The following is a 26108-nucleotide window of genomic DNA, read 5'->3' on the forward strand; positions in this document are numbered from 1 at the left end:
TCCCTGGGTCCTGCCAAACTGGATCCATGACTTTCTGACCCAGACTTAAACATTTATTATACAAATATAATTAAAAGCTACAGTTTTGGATTGAAGGAAGCCGAAATCCATTTCTAGAAATGTCAGGAGACTGCATGGGAGCATGTCAGAATTTTGCTCCATAATTCTATCATGTACCATTGTATGTGGGCACAAAGGAGTTCTAGTGGCATAGTGGTTATGCATTGGGCTGCTAACCTCAAAGACTGAGTTTGAAACCATCAGCCACTACTCAGGAGAAAGGCAAGGCTTTCTACTCCCATGAAGAGTTGCATTCTGGGAAACCCACAAGCTGTCAGACTGTCCTAGGAGTCTGAATCAACTATGGCAATGAGTCAGTGAATGTGTGCACATGCATTATTTATGTGGGCATACTATTTTCAGGAAAACAAAAATGGTAAGTTGTGACTTTAAAAATTACCAATAGGCCTTCATAAAGGTGGTATCCTCTTTATTCTTATCAACAATGAATAAGAGCTCCTCTTTCCCCATAGGCTATATCGAGTGTTGTCCAAACTATGGTTGGTTGTTTTTTTTTGCCAACTTGTTGGGTGGAAATAATGTTTCAGTGTGGTTTAAATTTGTCTTCAATCAAGTAAGGGTGAGGGGACGGCCCCAATCCCAACGACGTGGACACCTGTCCCTCCCCTCCAAAAGAATTTATTTCAGAGGACAGCTCTGATACATACACTACAGTGGAGTGGATTCCAACCCACAGCAAGCCTGTAGAGGGCTGTAAATCGGCACAGGAGTGGAGAGTGGCATCGTGCCCCGCGGAGCATCGGATCCGGGGTCAGCAGTCTAGTGCTCACCCAGCAGTTTCACCAGGGCTCCTTGAATGTGTGGACAAAATTGATCTTTCTGGAAACCGGCAGCCCTATCTTTCTCCCTCAGAGATGGTGGATTCTAACCGCTGACCTACCTTTCCGTTAGCAGGTTAACTCTCCACAAGGCCTCCCCAGGGCTCCTAGGAAACCAAGGTGAGGCGGCCCGACGCTGACTTGACTGCCCTTCCAGAGCTTGCCTTAACTTTCACGTTTTAAAGAACTTGTACTATGTCGTTTCAGGTTGAGTTTTTGACTAGTCCGAAATTGTAAGCTGGCTAGTTGTTGAGTAAACGGCCCTCGATCATTCACCGGCTGGTAAAACTAGAAGACAAAAATAATCACTGTCCAACTTGGCTAGCAAAGTAAAACAGTGAAACCCCTGGGTCCGGCCAGAGGGGCGGGGCGAGACAGGCGCGGGGGGCGGGGCGAGCCCGTCGCCGCGCCCACTGGCCCCTCCCCGTGACGTCGTCGTAGGAAGGCCCCGCCCCCGGCTGTCCGCGACTCTAGTGCTCGCTGCGGCTCTCACGCGCCCGGCAAGCGGCCCCTACTGAGGGGGTCATGATGGGCAGCAAGATGGCGTCCGCCAGCAGGGTCGTTCAGGTAAGTGAGGCGATTGTATTGACTTCCGGCTCCGAGGGCCGCGGGGAGGCTGCTGAGCACAGCAGCGGCGCTGGGCAGGAAGGGCCACGCAGGAAGGAGCCTGCCGGTGTCCGCCACCCTGAGGAGGGCCGGCGGCGGCGCCCGAGGGTGTGTGTGACCATTAGACCTCTGAGCCGGCTGGGCTGGGAGCCGGGGTCCCGAGCTGAGGGCGGGAGCCCGCCGCTGAGTGCGGTGCGGCTTCTCGTGGCGGCGGGGTCCTTGAACTATCCTCTGCCCGTACCTCGTTAGCTCCCTTCGGAGTCTGAAAACAGGCTGGCCTGCCTCGGCGGTAGCTGGCCAATCGCCGCGTGGAGTTGTCTGTGACAGCCAATCGGAAGGAAGGAGGTAGCGGAGAGGGGCGGGAAGCGAACCCCGACTCCAGCTCTGTGTCCCTTCAAGGACTTGGGCTTGGCTGTAGCGCTGGCTCTCCTGGGAATGGCTCTCCCCATCCTTCCAAGCGTCTGGCGACAAGCGAAGTGAAGGAATTTAGGAAAAGGGATATTATTTAAGACTGGTACTGGCACTTGGTGACCAGAAGATGAAACACTTGAAGTCATTTGAAGTATCGTACTTTGTTGGTGGGTCTGTAGCCTCTTAAGAACACTGTCAATTCTACTAAAGTGAAAGATTGCCCTATTACCTACCAACTCTACTCTTAGGTTTATACCCAGGAGAAATGAGTGCAACTACAAAAAGAGTTGTATAAGAATGTTCATAGCTGCTTATCCAAGATAAGAATGATCTGGGCCCTTTTAACGGCAGCTAAGACCTGTATTCAAATAGTCACAGTGCAAAGGCATGTACGCTAATAATAAGTGATTACATGAAAATACTAGCAACATTTCTTGATTACTTCTGGGCCAGGCCTATACGTGGTGCCTGGCAAAATAGCCATTGATTCAACAGACTTCCACAAACTGTTGGGAAATCTTCAGTGGAAACATCTGGTGGGACTACACAAGTCATTTTAGAGGAGTAAGTTCAAGGTAAGGCCAAGCACTATACATTCGATTTGTTTGGGGTGGTGTCAGAGCAGAAAGGTGATTGCTCTTCATTTAGGATATGGTGGGGCTATCTCAGCCTCAGGGGGAGCACAGGGGTACTTGGATTAATTCAGGGTTTGGGATTTATAGGTGAGGTGAAAATAAGGGCCCAGCAATAAAGATGCTGACAAGAGAAGAGTGGAAGGACTCGAAACTGACTGATGAAGTAATTCAGGGAAGAGGAGGTTGTAGCTGGAGTTAGGTTTTAGGTTAAGATTTTAGGGATGGTACAGGCCCTGGTGACATTGAACTGCTAAACCACAAGGTTAGCAGTATGAACCCACTAGCCACTCCTCTGGAAAAAGATGGGGCTTTCTGCTCCCCAAAAGATTTATAGCCTCAGGAAACCCTCTATGAATTGAAATTGATTCAATAGTGGTAGGTTTGGGGATAGTGGGTTTGGCTACAGCCAAAAAAAACTGTGAGACCTGGCCAATCGACTGGAAGAGAGCCAAACTGTTCATTCCAAAGAAAAGTGATCTAACAGTATGTGGAAATATTGGATAAGACCATTAATATCACACCCAAGTAAAATTGTTGATAAAGAACATTCAAAATCTGTAGCAGTAGTACATCAACCGGGACGGCCAGAAATTCAAACTGGATTCAGAGGAGTATATGGAACAAGGATATCATTGCTGCTATCAGATGGATTGTCAGATGTCATTTTGAGCACTAAGATGCACCTGATCCAAGCTGTGGCATTTTTCGGTCACTTCATAGGCATGTGGAAGCCAGGTGGTACGTAAGAAAGACCAAAGAATTGATACATTTGAATTATGTTGACAAGAATGTTGAATATGCCATGGGCTGCCAGAAAAACATGGGTCTTGGAAGTAGGACGCTGAATGCCCCTTGGAAGGAAGTGAGGCTGGTGACTCTCACCTCATGTACTTTGGGCATGTTATTGAGGGGTACCAGTCTTAGAGGATGTCATACTTGGTAGAGGGTCAGAAAAAAAGTGGAAGACTCAGTAAAATAGATCAACACAGTGGCTGCAATAAAGAATTGAAATATGGCAAAAATTGTGAAGATGGTGCAGGACTGGGTAGTGTGTCCTTCTGTTGAACTCAGTGGCACTTAGCAGTAGTTTTGAGCTCAGTTTTAAAAAAAAGTCAGAAAAATTTTTAAATGTAAGAGAGAAGATTCTCATAAGTGAACAGTAAACTAGAAGAAACATAGAACTTCTAGGCAGGATACAACTGCCCCTGTGAGTTTCTGAGACTATAACTTGACGAGAGCAGAACTCTTGTCTTTATCCAGAGAGCAGTCAATAAGCACCTTGATAAAATTGTGAATAAGAAGAAAAATGAAGACAAAGTCACAGTAATGAAAAAGATGTAAAAGATTCAGGGAAAATAATTGAAGTAGATGAGAGGAAAGATGACTGAACTTCTGTTTGCTGACCATAACAATTTATAAGCTACAGTTCATTACCTCTATAGTCTAGACCAGCAGTTCTCAACCTGTGGGTCGCGACCCCTTTGGGGGTTGAACAACCCTTTCACAAGGTGTGTTAGTCTGGGTATTTTAGAGAAACAAATCCACAGAAACTTATGTATAAGAGGGAGTTCCATATAAGGTTAAGTGCACATCAAGAAAACATCCCAATCCAGTGCTGCCCAAGCCCACGAATCCAACATTAACCCATATGTCCAACACCAATCCATAAAGTCCTCCTCCATCTCACTAAACAGATGCAATGATGCCTACTGCAGGAAGAAAGCGGAGTCAATGAATGTGTAAGCATCTCAGCACTAGCAGGGGTCTCCACATGGCTGTTCCAGCACCCAGGGCTGCATCGGGGTAGGTCCATGTGGCTTCTCCTCAGGGATATCTTGTAGGAAATGAGCCTTGCCAGCTAAAGCAGGGAACTGGCTAAGGCAGCAGCACTCTGGTCCAACCATCAGAAAGCAAGAGACCCAAGAACTAGAAAGGTGAGGCTCACTGAGCCATTTATCCCTCTGCCCCTCAATTAACCTCACGTGATTATCAGCCAGGTTGGCACAATCAACTAACTACTTCTCAGGGGTTGCCCAATTCATAACAGTAGAAAAATTACAGTCAATGAAGTAGCAATGAAAATAATTATATGTGGAAAGCAAATGACTTGAGAATAATGAGGGCAATGAATGTACAAATGTACTTGACACAATTGATGTATGTATGGATTGTGATAAGAGTTGTATGAGCCCCTAATAAAATGATTATAAAAAAAGAAAATAATTTTATGGTAGTGGGGTCACAACACATGAGGAGCTGTATTAAAGGGTCTCGGCATTAGGAAGGTTAAGAACCACTGGTCTAGACTTTACAAGGCTATTGACTGCCACATCTTTTTTCTGCAGAGCAGCAAGTGGGATTAAACTGACTCCTTTGCATAAGAAGTAGTCTCTGCAAAAGAAAAAACAAATTGAACAGATTCTAAAACTTGTAATTCAGTAAATCATTTTCTGATTGAAGATGTGAACCTAAACCCTGTGTTGGGAAAAATGGGTCAAAAGGGAAAACATGATAAGATGTTAATTTTTAACCTAACTATATCTGCAGTGATCTACTTTTCCATGCACTCTGAGAGCAAAACTAATTCACATCCCTGGTCAATGGATGCTTATCTGCATGAGAACTCTGCAAACAGAAATGACTTTCACTGTCATCCAACTCAAACCCAAACCAAACACTGCCATTGAGAAGATACCACTGAGTAGAACTGTCACTCTTGAGTTTCCAAGACTGTTTAGGAGAGTATTTAAAAAATCCTATCTATCTCCCTCAGGCTAGTGTTTTTGAACTTCAGACTTTGAGGACTGCAGCTTAATTAGTAACCACTGGTAACACTAGGGCTTCTATTGCCATCTACAGCCTACTGCAAACCAGGCGCTCAGAATTTAAACTCTAATACAATTTCCCCCTCTCATTTTGGATTTTATCATTTAAAGTCCATGGCTGGTGTGTTCCTTCTGTTTGGAATTAGCTGACACCTCACTCAGATAACTGCTTATTTTAAATCAAGCCTTCAAGATCTCAGACATTATTCTTTCTGATAAATGAAGACCACCTAAAAATCATTCAATTTAAAAGGGAGAAAAATTCTTCGGTGCTCTAGGCAGCAAGACTAAGCTCACAAATGGGAGAGAAAGTCATCAGAATTTTCAACAATACTACTTCATAAAACAAACACGTGAATAACATGTTTATGCTATTGAAGGAAAGAAAAACTGAAACACAGATCTTATATCTAGCTACTCTGACCTTTAGTATAAAGGCCACAACTCTTCCAAATCCTCCGGAATTATGAGTGTTGTATTCAGGAGCCCTTTTCCACTCGAGTTTGTAATCAAGGAAAACTTACCTTAGAAATGACATTTGAGCTGTGTTTAAAAGACTAAGCATTCAGGTGAATGGGAGGTAGGGTGGAGGGCAGATTCCTGGCAGAGGGCACATACTGCAAATAAAGTGGGAATGGCATGGTACATTTGGGAAGTGAAAAGGACTTCAGAATATGAGGAGTAAAAAGGCGTGTGGGAGTAGTGGGAAGTGAGGGTGGAGAAAGCAGCAAGGAGAGGTCAGCTCGAGATGGGGCTCGTGAGTGCCAAGTGAGACTGAACTGACCCTGAGAGCTGTTGAAAATGTACCAAGAGGGCCAGCTAGGACACAGCAGTCCCTCAGAGAGCTTGGCCATAGGGGAGAACCGGCAGTTTCTCTGGAAGAGAGCTCTTTGATGGGTTAGCCTGGGAGACTTGACCATACCGTCTTGCTGAGAGACACAACCATCCCACCATTTCCTCACCACAGTGAAATCATAGTGCTGCATTTTAAGGTCAGCCTCAACAAGCTGATTTACTTCTGTGCCCACTTAAAATGTATAAACACACCTCAGGTGCTTTAGTCACACCACGTTTTGTAGATTAATTAAAATTTGTTCACTGTTAGATTGTGTGTTCAGGGGATTTCATGCTGATGTGTGAAACTGCATTGTGTGCTCAGGGGATGTCACACTGATGGGTTTATTTAAGGCTCTCCCAGTGTAATAACAGGAGTCACGTTAGGCTGCGGTCCTGCAATGAACATGGTTGATAGTTTGAAGCCACCAGGAGCTCCTCAGGAGAAAGACTGGGCTTTCTACTCCCGTAAGCAGTTCCAGTTTCGGAAACCCATGGGAGATTGCTATGAGTCAGCATTGACTGGATGGCATTGAGTTGAGCCTCTGTAATACTGTTATACATAACCAGACACACTGTCATCAAGTCAATTCCAACTCATAGCAGTCCTGCATGGGGTCACCTGACTGTAAATCTTTATGGGAGCACATACCCTCATCTTCTGCTGTAGAACATCTGGTGGGTTTGAACCTTTGATTTTGTGGTTAGCTTCCAGGGCTCCTATATAGCACTATGAGGACTCATGTAATAATATCAAGAACCATAAATAGATCCATCATTATGAAATCCCTTGAATCCACAATGCTAGGAATCTCTTAAACCAAGTACTATTTTTTCTAAAGCTTTACTGGAATATAATCCACATATCTTACAATTCAATAGTTCAATCATATCAAAAAGAGTTGTATAGTCATTACCACACAATTTTAGAACATTTTCTTCTTTCTTATACTTCCTGTTACTAGCTTCCCAAACCTCCCCTACCATACCCCAAGAAACCACTAGTCCAGTCCAAATAGTATTTTTTTCAAATACTATTTTAAAAAAAATACTGTTTTTAATAAAAGTAACCTCAATGGCATTATTAAAGAAGCCCTGGTGGTGCTGTGGGATAAGCATTGGACTGATAACCCAAGGCTGGTGGTTCAAACTCATGAGTTGCTCCAGGGGAGGAAGATGAGTTCTCTGTGCTTATAAAGCCTTAAAGTCAGGGAAACCCTCTCTCAGGCCTGTGAGTTGTAATCATCTCGATTGCAGAGAGCTTGGGTTTTAATAGCATTATTAAGGAGCACAGGTGGTGGAGTGGCCAGGCTGCTGTCTGCTAACAGAAAGGTCAGCAGTTCAAACCCACCAGCCACTTCAAGAGTAAGTGATGTGACCCTCTGCTTCCAAAGTTGGAAACCTTATGAGGCAGTTCTGCCCTAAGGTTTGTCCTTGAGCACTAATCTAAAGGTTGGAAGTTCAAACCCATTCAGAGGCACCACAAAAGACGTTATGATCTGCTTCTGTTAAGATTACAAACGAGCCCCAATCCCAACAACATGGACAGACTTACCACCCCTCAGAAGAATTCACTACAGAAGAATTCGCTACAGCTCAGGGAGAGGGACTTGTCAGATCAGAGTACACAAGACCAAACGAGGGGGCAGGGGGAAAGGAGCACATCCTGACCCATCAAGCCCTGTGGACGATATTCCTGATCAGAGCAGCCAATGCATAGAAAGATTCATAGGGCCAGCCCCACCACAAGACATGACGTCCCTTACTGACTCATAGTGCCATGGAAGACAACACTGGAGACACAGTGTAGGAATGGTGCCCTATCTGACCCCACCACACAGAGGCAAAACAGTAAGGACACGCAACAGAACAGCAAGGGAGCAGAGCAATAAAGTCCCCAGGAAATGCCAAAAATAGACTGTGGGGCCAGGGTGTGGCACCCCATCAACTGGGAAAACACTCCTAAAGGTCAAGAAACAAACCTTGACCTATTCATAGGCTTTTCTTTTTTCTGTCCTTGATTTTTGTTGTTGTTTTGTTGCTTTGTTTGGCTTGGTCTTGTTTTTGTGCATATTATTGCCGCTGCATGTCTATCTAGATAAGATAGGTGGGATAAGCAATCCAGAGGAGAAAACAATGGGACTGCTGGTTCTTGGGGGGACATGGGTGAGGGGGAGGCTGGGGAAAGGAAGTGGATGATAACAAACCCAGGAACAAAGGAAGAACAAGTGATCGAAAATCGATGGTGAGGAGGTTGTAAGAGGCTTGGTAGAGCTTGATCAAGGGCAATGTAACCAAGAAAAATTACTGAAACCCAAATGAAGACTGAACATGATAGTGGGACAAGAGGAAAGAACTAGGAGGCAAAGGGCATTTATAGAGGTCTAAGTACAGGCATGTACATATATATATGAGGATAGGGAAATAGATCTATGTGCATATATTTATAGGTTTAGTATTAAGGTAGCAGAAGGACATTGGGCCTCTACTCAAGTACTCCCTCAACACAAGAACACTTTGTTCTATTAACCTGGCATTCTATGATGCTCACCTTCTGGACACAGTCACTGAAAAGACAAAGCAGATGCATAAGCAAATGTGTGAAGAAGGCTGATGGTGCCCGGCTATTAAAAGATAAAGCAAAAATAAAATAAAATTTTAAAAGGCAAGAAAAAAAAAAGATAAAGTCACTAGGGTCTTAAAGACTTGAAGATAAACAAGTGGCCCTCTAGCTGAGACGCAACAAAGCCCACATTGAAGGAGCACACCAGCCTGTGTGATCATGAGGTGGTGATAGGATCAGGTATCAGGCACCAAAGACCCAGAACAAAAAAATCTTATAATTGTGAATGAGGGGGAGTGGAGTGGAGACCCAAAGCCCATCTGTAGGTAACCGGACACCTTCCTGAAGGGTCTCATGGAGGAGACAAGCCAGTCAGGGTACATACAGTATAGCACCCATGAAACATACAGTTTTCCTCTAGTTCTTAAATGCTACCCCCCCCATCATGATCCCAGTTCTACTTGACACATGTGGCTAGACCAGATCATGTACATGGGTACATAGAAGTCCTGGAAACATAGGGAATCCAGGAAGATAAACCCCTAAGGACCTGTATTGAGAGTAGCTATACCAGGAGGGGAAGGGGAAGGTAGGGGGAGAAAGGAGGAACTGATCACAATGATCTACCTATATAACCCCCTCCCAGGGGGATGGGCAACAGCAAAGTGAATGAAGGGAGACATTAGTCAGTGTAATAATTTATAAATTATCAAGGCTTCATGGGGGGGGAGGGGCCTGCGGGGAGAGAGGGGGAAAATAAGCTGATACCAAGGACTCAAGTAGAAAGAAATTTTTTTTAAATGATGATGGCGACACATGTACAAATGTGCTTGACACGATGGATGTATGGATTGTGATAAGAGTTGTACAAGCCCCCAATAAATTTTTTTTTTTTTAATGATTACAACCAGAAATACCCTATGATGCAGTTCTGCTGGAACACCTGAGCTGTCCTGGGTCAGAATCAACTCAGGGACATTGGGTTTGGTTTTGACTTCGACAGCATTCTCTCCCCGCCCCCTCAGTTTGTCATTCTGTGGTGCCGTCCATGTTTCCAGGTTGGGAAGAAGAAAATTGATAGTTAAGAAGTAAAGTATTTCATTTTATCAAAGATATATAAAGTTCTGTAGATCATTCCTTTTACATTTAGTACCAGGAGATGACTTTAGTGTTTCATCTTTTTTCTTTTTTTTAATGCATTTTATTTTTCCTTTAGGTAGTCAAACCACATACACCATTAATAAGATTCCCTGATAGAACTGACAACCCTAAACTCAATGGTAAGTTGTACTTTATTTAGATTTTTCTTATGTGTTGGTGCATATTTACACATACACATTTTAAAAATTTTACTATAAGTAATATTTCTCATGTTAAAATCAAAATGGTACCTTGGGCGGCATGCCAGTAGAACTGAACTTTGTGTTACCTACCTTTTGAAAAGGTAGCGACTCAGTGAAACCCAAACCTAAGTCACTGCCATCGACTCAGTGCCGCCTCACAGCGACCCATAGGGCAGGGTAGAACCGCCCCTGTGAGTTTTCCAGACTGATTACAGGAGTAGAAACCTCCGGCTAGTGCTTTCAAACTATGGACCATGGAGATTGCAGCCCAATGCATAAGCACTACGCCACCTGGGCTCCTAGTGACTTAGCAGGTGTCTGACCTATAAGGTTGGCAGTTTGAAACCCCCAGCAGCTTCACGTGAAGATGGGGTTTTCTACTGCTGTAAATAGTTAAACAGTCTCTGAAATTCACAGGGGCAGTTCTACCCTGTCCTGTAGAGTTACTATGAATCGACATTGACTTGATGGCAGTGAGTTTCTACCCTGTCCTGTAGAGTTACTATGAATCGACATTGACTTGATGGCAGTGAGTTTCTATCCTGTCCTGTAGAATTACTATGAATCGACATTGACTTGATGGCAGTGAGTTTCTACCCTGTCCTGTAGAGTTACTATGAATCGACATTTGTTTGATGGCAGTGAGTTTACCCTGTCCTGTAGAGTTACTATGAATCGACATTGACCTGATGGCAGTGAGTTTCTACCCTGTCCTGTAGAGTTACTATGAATCGACATTGACTTGATGGCAGTGAGTTTCTACCCTGTCCTGTAGAGTTACTATGAATCGACATTGACCTGATGGCAGTGAGTTTTGTTTTTTTCAAGCATATTTTTCTTACCACCCAAGTTTTTCTTCTTTCACTATTCATTGTTTCAAACATTAATTTTTGCTATTGTATTGATTAGTCCTTAGCATTTATTGATTATAAAGATTAAGAATTAGTGGATGAAGATTCTGGAAGGTTCTGCTTTTTCTGACATCTCCTCTTTACCAGTTTCTCTGTCGCTCTCTTTACTATAAGATGCTTGATCTTTAATACGAGGGGCGTTTTGACAAATTTTATTGGGATAGCGTTGTTATTGTAACCACTATTGAAGAAGTAAGATATGGGCAATAAGTGGGTGTTAAGGTATTGAGAAGAGTGTGTTCTCACCCACATTTATCATTTTCCTTATTTCCCATTGTAACTTATTACCTGTAAATTCCTATGGTCTATGTGACAGAAACAGGTAGGTCTCCCACGGTTGATATTCCACTAAATAGAAATTGTATTATTCTACAGATCTGTGCAATTTGGTAATTCACTAGCTAAAAACTACTTCGTTTTACAGTGAATTTTAATGAAATTATGTTTAGCAACCCAATTATTTATTTATTATTTTATGTTAACAAACCATTTGAAAGCCACCCAATTATAATACAAAAACATGAACAAACCTGTTGACATCAAGTTGACTCCTAATCATCATGACCTGGTGGAATACACTAGAACTGTCCCATAAGTTTCCAAGGCTATAATTGTCTGTGGAAGCAGAGGGCTGCACATCTTTCTCCCATGAAACCATTGGTGGACTTGAACCACTGACCTTTCAGTCAGATGCCTAACCACTGTGCGACCAGGACTCCTTACTCGACAATAACCAGAAACAAAACTAAACTCACTGCCATCAAGTTAGTTCTGATTCATAGTGAAATTACAGGACAGAGTCAAACTGCCCCTTTTGGGTTTCAAAGGTAAATCTTTACAGGACCCTGAAAACTTCTTTCTCCCGAGTAGTAGGGGCTGGTGGATTTGAATTGTAGACCTTGTGCCGACTTGTCCCATGAATAACCCACTATGCCACCAGAACGCCTTTACTCTATAATATTTACCTCTTGTAATTCAGCATTTATTTACTATTGTATAGTAATAAAATAGTATTTTAAGATACACAAAAAATTTCTCTGCGCATGCTGTTCTTGAATTTCAGTATCAGAAGCTTTGAGATCATCAGGCATTCCACCGCCCGCTTCTGTAATGTCACAGCACTCTATGGGAAGGACAGCACCTGATTTGTTGACGCAGCACGGCCCACCAGACACTGCAGAAATAATCAAAACATTACCTCAGAAATACAGACGGAAACCCGTGTCTCAAGAAGAAATCGAGTTTATCCAAGTATGTGGCTAATCTTTATCACACACAAAAAGACTACTTTTGACTTTGGGAATTTTGTATGCTGGTTAACATGTTCTTCCCAGTGCCTTGTCAAAATGTGACCAAAGACAGAGCTGTGAGACCAGGGTGTGCCCGCAGGAAGCATGCATAAAAGAATGTATGTGTGGAAGTATAAGTAGGCAAGGGACATAATTAAGTATCAGAATGGGTAGCTAAGAAATACCAGCACTTACTGATAGGTTGGCATTCAGAAGCTACAGAGTAGAGGTTACAAATAGGCAGCTCACAGGCCCAATCCAGCCTCAGGTGCTTAAAAAACAAGCACTGTCAGCATTTAAAGTGGGAGTGGGAGTACTGCCATAAAAATACAGATGTTTCTGAAATAAGGCGTCTTAAAAAAGTCAGAAGATCTGACAGCCCTAGGCTGAGTAGTGGCTGCCCTTGTAGAGAGTAAAAGCTGAGAGTTCACAAAATGGTTTTTAAAGCACCTATTGCAGACAAAACCAGCCAGCCAACCACTAAGCTCAGTGCCATTCAGTTCATTCCGATTCATAGTGATCTTATAGGTCAGAGGGTTTCTTGGTCTGTAAATTTTTTTTGTAATCATTTTATTCGGGCCTCTTACAGCTTTTTTATGTTTTAAATCATTTTATTGGAGGTTCATACAGCTCTTATCACAATCCACACATCCATCTATTATGTCAAGCACATTTGTACATTTGTACCATCATCATTTTAAAAACATTTTCTTTCTACTTGAGCCCTTGATATCAGCTCCTCATTTTTCCCTCCCTTCCCCACTTTTCCTCCTTCATGAACCTTTGATAATTTAAAAATTATTTTCTCATGTCTTACCCTGACCCATGTCTTTCTTCACCCACTTTTCTGTTGTATGTCCCCATTGGAGGGGGCTATATGTAGATCCTTGTAATCAGTCCCGGGCTGTAAATTGTTAGAGGAGCAGAAAGCATCCTGTTTCTTCTGAAGAGTGGCAGATGGGTTCCATCTGCTGACCTTCTGGTTAGCAGTCCAACACGTAACCACTCCATCTCTTAACTCATACACCGTATATGCTCCGGTTTTTCAGCACATATTTAATGGTAAAATTAGGTGCCTCAGCTGATACTCGGGTCAGCTTATACTCGACTATATATGGTATTAAAAAAAACCTCACTGCCTTTGAATTGATGCCAGTTCATAGTGACCCTATAAGACAGGGTCATTAAGTGACCCGATAGGACAGAAGTGAGGTTCTGGTCTGAGCTGTGTACAATAAATACATGTTGTCCTAGGCGGCAGCTGGTCAGGACATAAACCTCTGAGTTCTGTCATTGTGTTACTTCTCCCACCTTGTTAGTGGACTAGGGATTGTGGAGGATACATAGAAAATAAGCTGTAGTGCTGGACTCAAACGAGTTTAGAATTAAGATGGGCATGAAAAGATAGGTAAGAATACTTACCTAATTATGACAAAAGGCAACAGAGGAGATACATGGCAATTATTACAAGAGTGATATTGAAAGTAAATGGGTATTAAGGGGATGACAATAGGTGTTTATCAAATTTATGTTAATAAAAAGAGGCTTCACTTAAATTCTACTTGGAGGGCAAGTACATTATCCATTTCTTTAATGCCAGTTTTTTAAAAATACAATGAGCACTTACCACTGTTGTAATGGAGGAAGGATTAAAAAAACATTTCAACAAGATTGAAATGTTTTAAGTGATAGAATTCTGATTGGCAAGTAGCTCCTGTATGTATATTTCAAACCGTTAAACTCCATTATTTAGAAGAAGGAGATAGGCAAATGGGAAAAGCTGGCCTTTGGTCCAATTACAGAAGAAAAAAAAGACTTCATAAGAAATGCATAGTAAAAATAAAGCTAGCTCAGAGCTTATTCAGCTTTTGTAAGAGGTATATATATATATTTTTTAACAATTTATTGGGGCTCATACAATTCTTATCACAGTTCATACATATACATACTTCAATTGTATAAAGCACATCTGTACAGTCTTTGCCCTAATCATTTTTTCTCCTCTTTTCTTTTTTTACATTTTATTAGGGACTCATACAACTCTTATCACCATCCATACATATACATACATCAATTGTATAAAGCACATCCATACATTCCCTGCCCCAATCATTCTCAAAGCATTTGCTCTCCACTTAATCCCCTTGCATCAGGTCCTCTTTTTTTTTTCCCCTCCCTCCCCTTTCCCCCCTCCCTCATGTGCCCTTGGTAATTTATACATCGTTATTTTGTCATATCTTGCCCTATCCAGAGTCTCCCTTCCCCCCTTCTCTGCTGTCCCTCTCCCAGGGAAGAGGTCACATGTGGATCCTTGTAATCAGTTCCCCCTTTCCAACCCACTCACCCTCTACTCTCCCAGCATCGTCCCTCACACCCTTGGTCCTGAAGGTATCATCCACCCTGGATTCCCTGTACCTCCAACCCTCATATGTACCAGTGTACAGCCTCTGTCCTATCCAGGCCTGCAAGGTAGAATTCGGATCATGGTAGTTGGAGGGAGGAGGCATCCAGGATCTGGGGGAAAGCTGTGTTCTTCATCGGTACTACCTCGCACCCTAATTAACCCATCTCCTCTCCTAAACCCCTTTATGAGGGGATCTCCATTGGCCGACACTTGGGCTTTGGGTCTCCACTCTGCACTTCCCCCTTCATTTAATATGGTATATATATACATATACATATACACATATGTACACATACATACACACATTTATATCGTTGTTTTTTTTTTTGCATGATGCCTTATACCTGGTCCCTTGGCACCTCGTGATCGCACTGGCCGGTGTGCTTCTTCCATGTGGGCTTTTTTGCTTCTGAGCTAGATGGCCGCTTGTTCACCTTCAAGCCTTTAAGACCCCAGACACTATCTCTTTTGATAGCCGGGCACCATCAGCTTTCTTTGCCACATTTGCTTATGCACCCATTTGTCTTCAGCGATCCTATCATGGAGGTGTGCAGTCAATGATATGATTTTTTGTTCTTTGATGCCTGGTAACTGATCCCTTTGGGACCACTCGATCACACAGGCTGGTGTGTTCTTTCATGTGGACTTTGTTGCTTCTGAGCTAGATGGCCGCTTGTTTATCTTCAAGCCTTTAAGACCCCAGTCACTATCTCTTTTGATAGCCGGGCACCATCAGCTTTCTTCACCACATTTACTTGTTCACCCACTTTGGCTCCAGCCGTTGTGTTGGGAAGAGGTATATTTTTATAAAGAATTCTCTATATAGCTATTTGCTTGTAAATACTTCAAAGCCAATTATAGATCCATCAATTATTAAACTTCAGCTCCCAACTGGATGACACTTTATTTTTGTATGAAATTATTCATTTTCCCCTAAAAGTATTCCAAAATTCAAGTTTTCTGAGCCAAGTTAGGATTCCTGATGGCGCTTCCTAGTAAGCATTGAACTGCTAACTACCAGGTCAGTGATTCAAACCCAGCAGCTGCTTCGAGGGAGGAGGATGGGCTCCAGTAAAGCCTCAGAAACCCTACATCTGATCTCGATGAATCAAAATCAACCAAGTGACAATGCGTTTGCTTGTTTTAGTTTGTCCATTAGTTTCTCAAAAGCAGCCAGAATGCTACAGCCTGCAAAAGGCAATAATGTTGTGTGTAAGAATGTTGAATTAAATAAAGCCTTTTACTTGCCTCCGTTGTCCTAATTGGCAGCAAGAGACATTCTTGGTCACCGGTTCTCAATAGTTGGGCTGCAGACTCCTTCAGGTTCACAAGATCAAAACTATTTTCATAATGAAAACATGCTGCCTTCAGTCTATTCTAACTCCTAGTTGACCATGTAGGGAAGATTCAACCTGCTTTCCCCAGAGATTTTACAGTCTGTACATCTTTATGGGAGAAGACTGCCTCATCTTTCTGCTGTAGAAGGCAAAATGGGTTTGAAACTGCTAACCTTCTGTTGGCTCTTCTGCAAAAAGACCTAGCTGTCTATCTCGGTAAACATTCTGGGGCAGTTCTGCTTTGTCACAAAGGGTCCCTGAGTCAGAATGGACTCAGTGGCACTTAACAACAATGATGTGTCAAACAACAACCATGTTTTGGAGTCCTAGATAATTTATCATAGTGTAAAGGTTCTGAGACTGAGCAGTCGGAGTATCAGTGATCTAGGTCATCCATAAATTCCGCCAGATCAGAAATTATGTTTTCACGAGTTCTATGAGTACCCCCAAACTGTGAAAAACCTAAAAAATATAATTAAAAAAATTAGTTTACAAAGAGTTTGCTTTAAGTAGTTTTCTAAAACAGTTTGCTTATTGAGACTGTATAAATTTGTCTAGTGCCATGAAAACGTTCTTGTGTAAATTCAATACCTAATCTTACTGCTTTTCCCCACCCCTTTTCAGCGTGGAGGTCCAGAGTAATCACTGGCCGTGCGGCTGCTGTTTGTCCTCTGACAAAAGAATTATCTTTACAATAAAGGACTTCCAAAATGAGAAATGGTACATTAAGCAACTTTAATGAAGTATCCTGTAAAAAAAGAAGAAAATTTAGATGGACAGTTATATATTCTAACTTATGTATCTGGGTCAGCTTCTCCACAAGCTCACTAAATTGTTTATATACTTTATACTTATTATGCATTTTTAAATGTTAGCTTATCAATTTTCTCTTGATTAACAATAATTACCGGTATTGAACTATTAAAAGCACACAATGTCCAGTAAACTTTTTCAGACCTTTCTTATAATTTCCCTTTTCTTTGGGTTTCAGTTTACAAAGGAAAGAATTTACCAAGCAGAATTGCTGCTGTCGGGAAGGAATTTTTCTGAAATTGGATAAAAAACTGGAATTATGACTCTGTTACATGTTTTGAATTCTCTTGACATTTTTTGTTCACAAGCTTACTGACTCTAGCTGGCTGAATAAATACATCCTCCTTTAAAGGGTCAGAGCAGAGCCAGGGTGAAAGCAGGTGACTCTGTGGTATTGAAATGGGAGGTAAACACAAATTTATTATTTGTAACATATTCAGAACAAATGTCAGAGAGTTTAAACTGGAAAATACCTTCAGAGACAAAAGTGAATATGGAATAGGAATAAATGTGTGATTATAAATTATAATTTATTTTATTTTGAGGACTATTAAAAAAATCTTGTCCTTACATCGTTTTCTTTTTGATGTGATCATGTATGCAAATCCTACACCTATAAACTTTCTCAAACTTTTACAAATCTTATAACATCAACTTCAATATTGAGTTTCAGACCATTTGTGAAAGGTCAGTAAGATCGTCTGTGCCAAGGGGATGTATTGTTGCAAAAGTGAAGCCTCACAAAACGAAACAAAGTCTCTTGCACACCTTTGATGATTTCTAGCATATACTTTAAGGATAGGTCATGCCAAGGTACCAAAGCAAGCTTGTTATCGAGTACATTTCTACATTTGCCCAGGCAGGAGGGAGTGTCTCTTCACTCTTCTGTGTTAATCCAGAGGTGAGATGCTGCCGACCCACTGCCCGTGCTGCTCAAGGCCAATGAGATGCTTGCAGTATGTTGCTTTCTTAAGTTGTTCTGTTGACTACTGAAAAATACATGGTTCATGATTCCTTTTATCTATTTAAAAAAAAATTTTTTTTTCAGGAAAAAAGGGTTTTTTTAAACTAATATTAAATTAAGGCAGCAGAGTACTACCAAGTAAATCAGTTGCTCTGATTAATTAAAATCTTAGGGGATATATATAGTAATTAAATCTTAGGGGATATGTATATATATAATTCTTAGGGGACATATACATAATTTTATCAGAAACTGGACAAAATAATTTTGATTGGTTGACAATTACATCAATATGTATATCTTACAAGAGAGTAGTGTGTGCTCAATATCATCAAAGTATAAATAAGAGCTGAATTAAGACAGATGATCAACGAGCCATTTTTTTACTCATTTATTGGGGGCTCATACAATTCTGATCACAATCCATACATCCATCCATTGTGTCAGCACATATGTCCATTTGTTGGCATCATCATTCTCAAAACATTGCTTTCCACTTGAGCCCTTCTTATCAGCTCCTCATTTTTCCCCCTCCCTCCCAAGCCATGGTTTTAAGAACTCTGGAGTCTTGGTAACAGGACACATTCACTAATCTTCAATTGTTTTTTGAAAGAATAAATTTCAAGTGTTTCAGCTAATCTCATCACCTAAGTACAAATATGTGAAACTAGATAAGTTGCATCTAAAGGTAGGTTGTTTTTAAGGCTTAGTCATGAGCTTTTTTTTTTTAATCATTTAATTGGGGGCTCATACAACTCTTCTCACACTCCATCCATCCATCCATTGTGTCAAGCACATTTGTACATTGGTTGCCACCATCATTCTCAAAACATTTGCTTTCTACTTGAGCCCTTGGTATCAGCTCCTCATATTTTTCCCTCTACACTACCCCCTCCCTCATGAACCCTTGGTAATTTACAAATTATTATTTTGTCATATCTTATACTATCTGCCGTCTCCCTTGACCCACTTTTCTGTTGTCTGTCCCCCAGGGAGGAGGTTATATGTAGATCTTGTAATCGGTTCCCCCTCTCTACCCCACCCTCCCTCCACCCTCCTGGTAAAGGTTATGGACTTTTTTTAATGGAATTTTTCCACAAATATTTTGAAAAGCTATGTTTTTACTTTTTTTTTTACAAAGCAAACTTATCACCTTCAAAGTACTCTCCATTACACTTCTTACATTTTTCAAATCTGTGATTCCTTTCTTGGAAACCTTTTTCAAACTCATCTGTTTGGATAGCTGACAGCACCTCCCTCGTTTTTTTTTTCTTCACCTCTTCTACATCATCAAATCGCTGCCCTTCATGTCCCTTTTCATTTGCAGAAAAAGAAGTTGCACAGAGTGAGGTCAGGTTAGTAGGATGCATGGGGCAAGAGGCATACTGTTTTTGCCCCAAACTGGCAAACTGACATGGCTAAGTGAGCAGGTACAGTGTCATGGTGGCAAAACCAGTCCCATCTGCCACAATCAGGCCTTTTTTAAAAAAAAAACATTTTATTAGGGACTCATAGAACTCTTATCACAATCCATACATATACATACATCAATTGTATAAAGCACATCTGTACATTCTTTGCCCTAATCATTATCAAAGCATTTGCTCTTCACTTAAGCCCTTGCATCAGGTCCTCACTCCCCCCTCCCTCATGAGCCCTTGATAATTTATAAATTATTATTTTGTCATATCTTGCCCTATCCGGCATCTCCCTTCACCCCTTTTCTGTTGTCCGTCCCCCAGGGAGGAGGTCACATGTAGATCCTTGTAATCGGTTCCTCCTTTCCAACCCACTCATCCTCTACCCTCCCAGTATCGCCCCTCAGCCCCTGGTCCTGAAGGTATCATCCACCCTGGATTCCCTGTGCCTCCAGCTCCTATCTGCACCAGTGTACCTCTGCCTTATTCAGACTTGCAAGGTAGAATTCGGATCATGGTAGTGGGGGAGGGGGCATTGGGGGGGAAGGAAGCATTTAGGAACCGGAGGAAAGCTGTATTCTTCATCGGTGCTACATTGCACCCTGACTGACTCATCTCCTCCTCTAGACCCCTCTGGGAGGGGATCTCCATTGGCTGACAAATGGGCTTTGGGTCTCCACACTGAACTTCCCCCTTCATTCACTATGGTAAGATTTTTATTTTTATTTTATGATGCCTTATACCTGATCCCTTCGACATCTCGTGATCACACAGGCTGGTATGCTTCTTCCATGTGGGCTTTGTTGCTTCTGAGCTAGATGGCCGCTTGTTCACCTTCAAGCCTTTAAGACCCCAGACACTATCTCTTTTGATAGCTGGGCACCATCAGCTTTCTTCACCACATTTGCTTGTTCATCCGCTTTGGCTTCAGCGGTTGTGTCAGGAGGGTGAGCATCATAGAATGCCAATTTAATAGAAGGAAGTATTCATGCATTGAGGCAGTGCTTGAGTAAAGGCCCAGGATCCTTCCGCCACCTTAACACTAAACCTATAAATATAGGCACATAGATCTATTTCCCCATCCTCATATATATGTTTGCATGTACATGTCTTTGTCTAGACCTCCATAAATGCCCCTTGACTCCTAGCTCTTTCCTCTATTTCCCTTCACTTTCCTCCTGCCCCACTATCATGCTCCGTCCCCACCTGGGTTACAGCTATGCCTCTTTGTTACGTTACCTTACCCTTGATCATTCCCTACCAGGAAATCAGGCCTTTTTTGTTGTACATTGTTAGATTATTTTTAGAACCTCTCAATAGGAAGCTTGAGTTACAGTCTGACCTGGTGGATTGCACTATCAGTCAACATTTTCGTCCACTTGGGAAGTGGAAGAATGTCCAGAACGAGATTTGTCCTCAATTGACATTTCGCCATTTTTGAAATGAGAAACCACTCATACACTTGAGTTTTTCCCGTAGTGCTGTCCTAAAAGCTGTGTTCACCATCAACAGTTTCTGCAGTGTTTTAACCAAGCTGGAAACAAGATTTCACAGCCTCGTGCTGTTCTCTTAAATCAACTATCACAAAAAAAATGAGGTTTGAGGGAAACTGCTTTCATGGAAAAAATTCTGTGACCAGAGTGAAACTTTCCAGGAGACTGGGTGTTCTAACCCTGAATTGCTCCATGCTCTCCTAGGGAAAAATGCGTATTACGAAAAGCTCTGCTCTGCCCAGTGCAATTAGTTTTTTTCTTTAGGGGGTACTTGTATAAAAAGTCACTGTTGTTAGGAGAATTCCGATTCATAGCTCCTATAGGACAGAGTAGAACTGTTCCATGGGGTTGCTCAGGCTGTAATTATTAACGGAAGGAGAGTGTCATCTCACACACACAGTAGCTAGTGGGGTCAAACCTCCAACCTTACACTTAGGTCCCTGGTGTTTAACCCAAACTGCCACCAGGGCAGTATACACCAGTACCCACTAGGTACATCGAGTGGGCTATACCATGTGTATATGTGTGTATACATATATATAAAGGTATGTATACACATATATAATATGAGGACACTAAGAAGTTCATGGAAATCCCATCTTTTAATTATTCATGTATATGTACATCATGTCACATAGGTTTCTAATATTTAATACGATGATTTTCAGTGTCATGAATAAACTTTTCATAAAGCAACACCTAATTTATGTCATACCCTAGCTCTTTAGTTAAAAGCAACCCAAGACACTTTTCCTTTTATTCAGAATCCAATATTTGATGATCCTCTAGACTGAATCGGTGCATGAACTTAGAACAATCATCACTGTCTTGGTTATCTAATGCTGCTGTAACACAAATATCACAAATGTCAGGTGCCGTCGAGTCCGCTCCGACCCATACCAACTCTATGCACAACCGAATGAAACACTACTCGGTCCTCTGCCAGCCTTACAGTTGTTCCCATGCCTGAGTCCATTAATGCACTGTGTCAATCCTGCTTGTCGAGGACCTGCCTTTTTTTGGCTACCACTTCCACTTTATCACACATGATGCCCTTCTCCAGAGACTCCTGACAATATGTCCAAAGTATGGAAGAGGAAGTCTTGCCTCAGAGGAGCACCCTGGCTTCTTCCAATACAGACGGGTTGTCCTTTTAGCAGCACAGGGTCTTTCCCTTTTGGTGTTTTCAATATTTTTCTCCAGCACAATTCAAATACATCAGTTCTTCTACGGTTTTCCTTATTCAATATCCAATCACAGAATATCATAAATAGGAGGCTCTTGAGAACAAAGTTTTCTCGAAAATCTGGAAGCCACAAGTCCAAGATTTCAGCTGCGTCAGGTCCTTCTCTGAACCTCTTAGCTTCTGTTGCCTTCCAGTAAGTCTTGATGTTCTCTAGTGTCTGTCTGCAGTGTGTGCCTGTGTGTTCCGGTCTTTTTATAACTCAGAAGTGATTAGGTTTAGGATCCATTCTATACCCCATTACCATAAAAGAACCCACCCCCCCATTTACAAACAGTCTATATCTATAGGGACTGGGGTTATGTTTTAACACATTTGGAGTGGGTCAGCCACAACCCCCAGCACACTTCACCTCGTGGATTCTTAGGGTCAGAATAGCGGTCAGTTCAGCTGGCTATGTTATTGTCTCATGAAGTTACAATTAGACACCATCTGGGACTGCAGTCATGAACGCTTGACTAGGGCTAGGTGATAAATGCTCGGTTATGACTGGCAAGTTGGTGCCGGTTGGTGGCAGGAACCAGGTAGGCCTTTCCACGGGATGGAAACAAGGTAAACAGCCATTCCTGTTAGGATCTAGCCTCAAAAGTCACATAGTTACTTCTGCCACATTTTGTTGGTCACAAAGAACAGCCTGTTTTACTGTAGGAGACTACCAGACCACATTAGTACTAGAAGGCAAAGCTCACCGATGCCATCTAGAAAGCTGGCTACTACAGCTATGTGAAAGTGCTTCGGTAAACTGCAAGATGCCGTATAAATGCCGAATCCTATAGGGTTGCTATGAGTTGGCATCAATTCAATGGCAGTGAGTTTTAGAGTTAGAATATGTAAATTTCCCTGGACTATCATCCTGCTAATGCCTTTGTTATCTATCTAAAATGTCCCCACATGGAGATGTACGTGGCAGCAAGGTATTACGCTATGCTTAACTCATACGGTTCCACGCGTGGCATCCTAGAGCTTCACAGATACGCCGTCAAATTTAACTCACTAGCTTATTTCTGCCCCAGGGAAGGTAGACGACTGCTACAGTGATGTCTGTCAGAAGGGACTTTGGCCTCAGTCACATGACACCATGCATCACTGGATAGGACTTGCCACAAATAAGAAATAATAGTGTTAAAGTTGGTGAGTTTCTTGTAATAAGATAACTTTGAATGTATCATCTCAACAGAGACCCAGCTCAACGAAGTAGCAGCAAAGGGCTGAAAGGTGACACCAGTAACTAGTCAGCTGTCAGTAACTAAAGAATTTCTAAGTGTGAACTCATGCAGCAACTCCAAGAAGGGTTGTGTTTTTAAGCAGGTCTGGTTACATAGGAGAGAACTAGGTACAGAAAAGTAATTTGCTCAATTTATTGAGTGAGTGAATTCGGCTGAGGGTGCAATTCAAATTGCAAGGAGTCCCTTACCAGAATAAGAATTCAGCGTCTACACTCCGCTACCTTGATGACGACATTGCCTTAGGTAATTCTGCTGCATTCACTTTTCTGAACTTGGGATTCTTAACTACTAAAAACACCTAATGCAAAGAAAAGGGGGAACATTTCCAACTTTCTAGCTGCTCAAAACCTTCAGATCAACCCCCCTTTTTTTTATGACCAATATCAGTCTGTCTATAAATAGTATCAGTTTAAAAACCATCAAAAATGAACCATTGTAATAGTTCTCAATAGAACCTTTAAAAGGGATTATATTGTAAAATAGGTGAAACTTTACAGAGCAGATAATCACTTATGGTACATTAAAAAATTCATACATATTCTGATTCAACTCATCCACTGAAATCCCTCAATGTACCGTCACATACCATTTTCTGTTTTTCCTGTTTCTGTTCTTCCTCCTTTCCAGACCTTCTGCTTTTTGTCCTTGAGTAAATGCCGCTTTATTTTTTCATCTTAAGTAGTTAATTATTGTAATCTTAAGGTGAGTTCAGTTCCAGATTTCAAGGGTGACTACGGTCCACATTTCTGGGATTCCATTGGTCTCTGTATAACCAGGGATACTGGTCTCTTTTACTATTTTGAGATTTTCTTCCCCCATGATTTCCTCCTGCTCTAACCAGGACCTTCTAAGGCAGTGGTTCCCAACCTTCCTAATGCCGCGACCTTTTAATACAGTTTCTCATGTTATGGTGACCCCCAACTTTAAAATTATTTTTGTTGCTACTTCATAACTGTAATTTCGCTACTGTTATTAATTGGGAAACCCCTGTGAAAGGGTCATTTGACCCCAAAAGGGGTCAAGACCCACAGGTTGAGAACCCCTGTTCTAAAGTGATCTTTTTCAGAGAGGTTGGCGGCAGTAGCTTTGGGGCACCATTTAGTTCTCCTGGTGTCAGCATTGCAAAGACTGATGTTTGCATCATTCATTAGACTGTTTCTATGTCTTTCATTAGACTATTTCCGTGTCTTTCTATATCCATGATTCTTAAGTCCAGAGTATAAGGCTAGACCAATAGCTGCATTGCACTTTAGATGAATACTCGTGAGCTTGTAAGGCCCCAATTGATACTTACCCAAGTAGGATATAGCATAAAGCCTTTGTGAGCTGTGTTATGCCAATTGATCTTGGTACCCCCAAAACTATGACCTGACAAGACCTTTACAAAGAAAAAACTTGAAAGTATACACAGAAAAACACCAAGTCAACTATTTCTACATATACAATTCAGTGACAATGATTACATTCTTAAGATATGTAACCACTCATAACCTTTTTCTGACTTGTTCCTCCCCTACCAACATAAACTCGTTTCCCTCTAGAAATCCTTTATAACCTTTGAGTTAATTTTTGTCAGTTCAAATCTATATAATTTTTTTTTCTTTTTAGGAGCACGATGCTGCAGGCATACATTCTTTACTAAGTAATTGAACCTGTTATTTGGACAGGAAAATACTTTAGGGACTGTTTTTGGTAACATTTAGAGATTATCTCAGGAAAATAGCCTCCAGGGTTCATCCAACTTCACTGGCTCCATGTAGTCTGGATTCCATGAAAGTTTGAAATTCTCTAGCAGATGAAGTGCTCTTCTTTCACAAGAAGAGCAAACTCTTAAAAACATGAGGCGTCACTCATCTATTCAAAACCATCCAATGGCTTTTCAGTGATACTTTCCCTAAACTACCTCAATTAAAACAGCACTCCGTTTATTATCTCCATAGCAGCTATCACTATGTGTTGCATGCTTTTCGTGGTATCTGCTGCTCCCACTGGAATGCAGGCATGTTTTATTTTCTTCTGTGCTGGTTTCTCTCATAATCTACACCAGAGCTCGGCCTGGCATGTAGTAAGCATTCTACAATTTATTTCAATGAATGAATGACTTCATTTTACCTTCATGGTTTGTATGAAAATTGATGAGAATCTAAAAATTGGGTATGATCGCAGCTAATAATAGGCACTTGCCATGTCTGGACTTTGAGTACGTTTGATGGTGACGTTTGACTCTCACCATCCTATGATGTAGCCTATTATGATTTCCATTTCGCAGGGCAGAGAACTGAGGACCACAGCATATGTTCCAACTAAGTTCAATTATAGGTGTGCTTTATAAACGAACTAACGAATTCCTCTTGACCAGCCCTTAAGAACTTGAGACTTGGAAAAAATGAGGAGCTGATGCCAGGGGCTTACGTGGAGAGCAAATGTTTTGAGAATGATGAGGGTAACGAATGTACAAATGTGCTTTATACCATTGATGTACGTATGGATTGTGATAAGAGTTGTATGAGCCCCCAATAAAATTATTTTTAAAAAGTAATGAATGGCAACAACAAAAAAAGAAAATGATGGCAACAAATGTATAAATGTGCTTAACACAATGGGTGGATGGATTGTGATAAGAGTTGTACAAGCCCCCAATAAAATCATTTTAAAAAAAAACGAATTTGAGACTTGACTCTGTAACCCGACATCCATGGCTTGGCGTCCATAGCAACAGCGGCGTTGGCGCGCTTGGCCAATAGAAAGGACAAGAATAAACTTTCTATACACCTACACCTATCAAATCCCGTACGCTGAGCTCCAAACTCCTGTCCGGTAGTCAAGAAAGCACCGAATTGAGAGAGTACAAGGGGACCGATGACAACTAAACCCGGAGACACTGATTCTGCGGA

At 41.7% G+C, this 26108-nt stretch overlaps 1 protein-coding gene across 1 annotated transcript; it reads left to right on the forward strand.

Moving 5' to 3' along the window:
* Nucleotides 1-1311: 1311 nt before the first annotated feature.
* Nucleotides 1312-18974, forward strand: KGD4 (alpha-ketoglutarate dehydrogenase subunit 4). Its single transcript, XM_075541129.1, has 4 exons — nucleotides 1312-1466; nucleotides 9990-10053; nucleotides 12091-12278; nucleotides 16682-18974. Exons 1-4 carry the CDS (start codon nucleotides 1425-1427, stop codon nucleotides 16697-16699), a joined length of 312 nt encoding a protein of 103 aa, XP_075397244.1. The 5' UTR covers nucleotides 1312-1424; the 3' UTR covers nucleotides 16700-18974.
* Nucleotides 18975-26108: the final 7134 nt, after the last annotated feature.

Source organism: Tenrec ecaudatus, chromosome 2 (genome assembly GCF_050624435.1).
Source record: "Tenrec ecaudatus isolate mTenEca1 chromosome 2, mTenEca1.hap1, whole genome shotgun sequence".
In the NCBI taxonomy this organism is placed as follows: domain Eukaryota; kingdom Metazoa; phylum Chordata; class Mammalia; order Afrosoricida; family Tenrecidae; genus Tenrec; species Tenrec ecaudatus.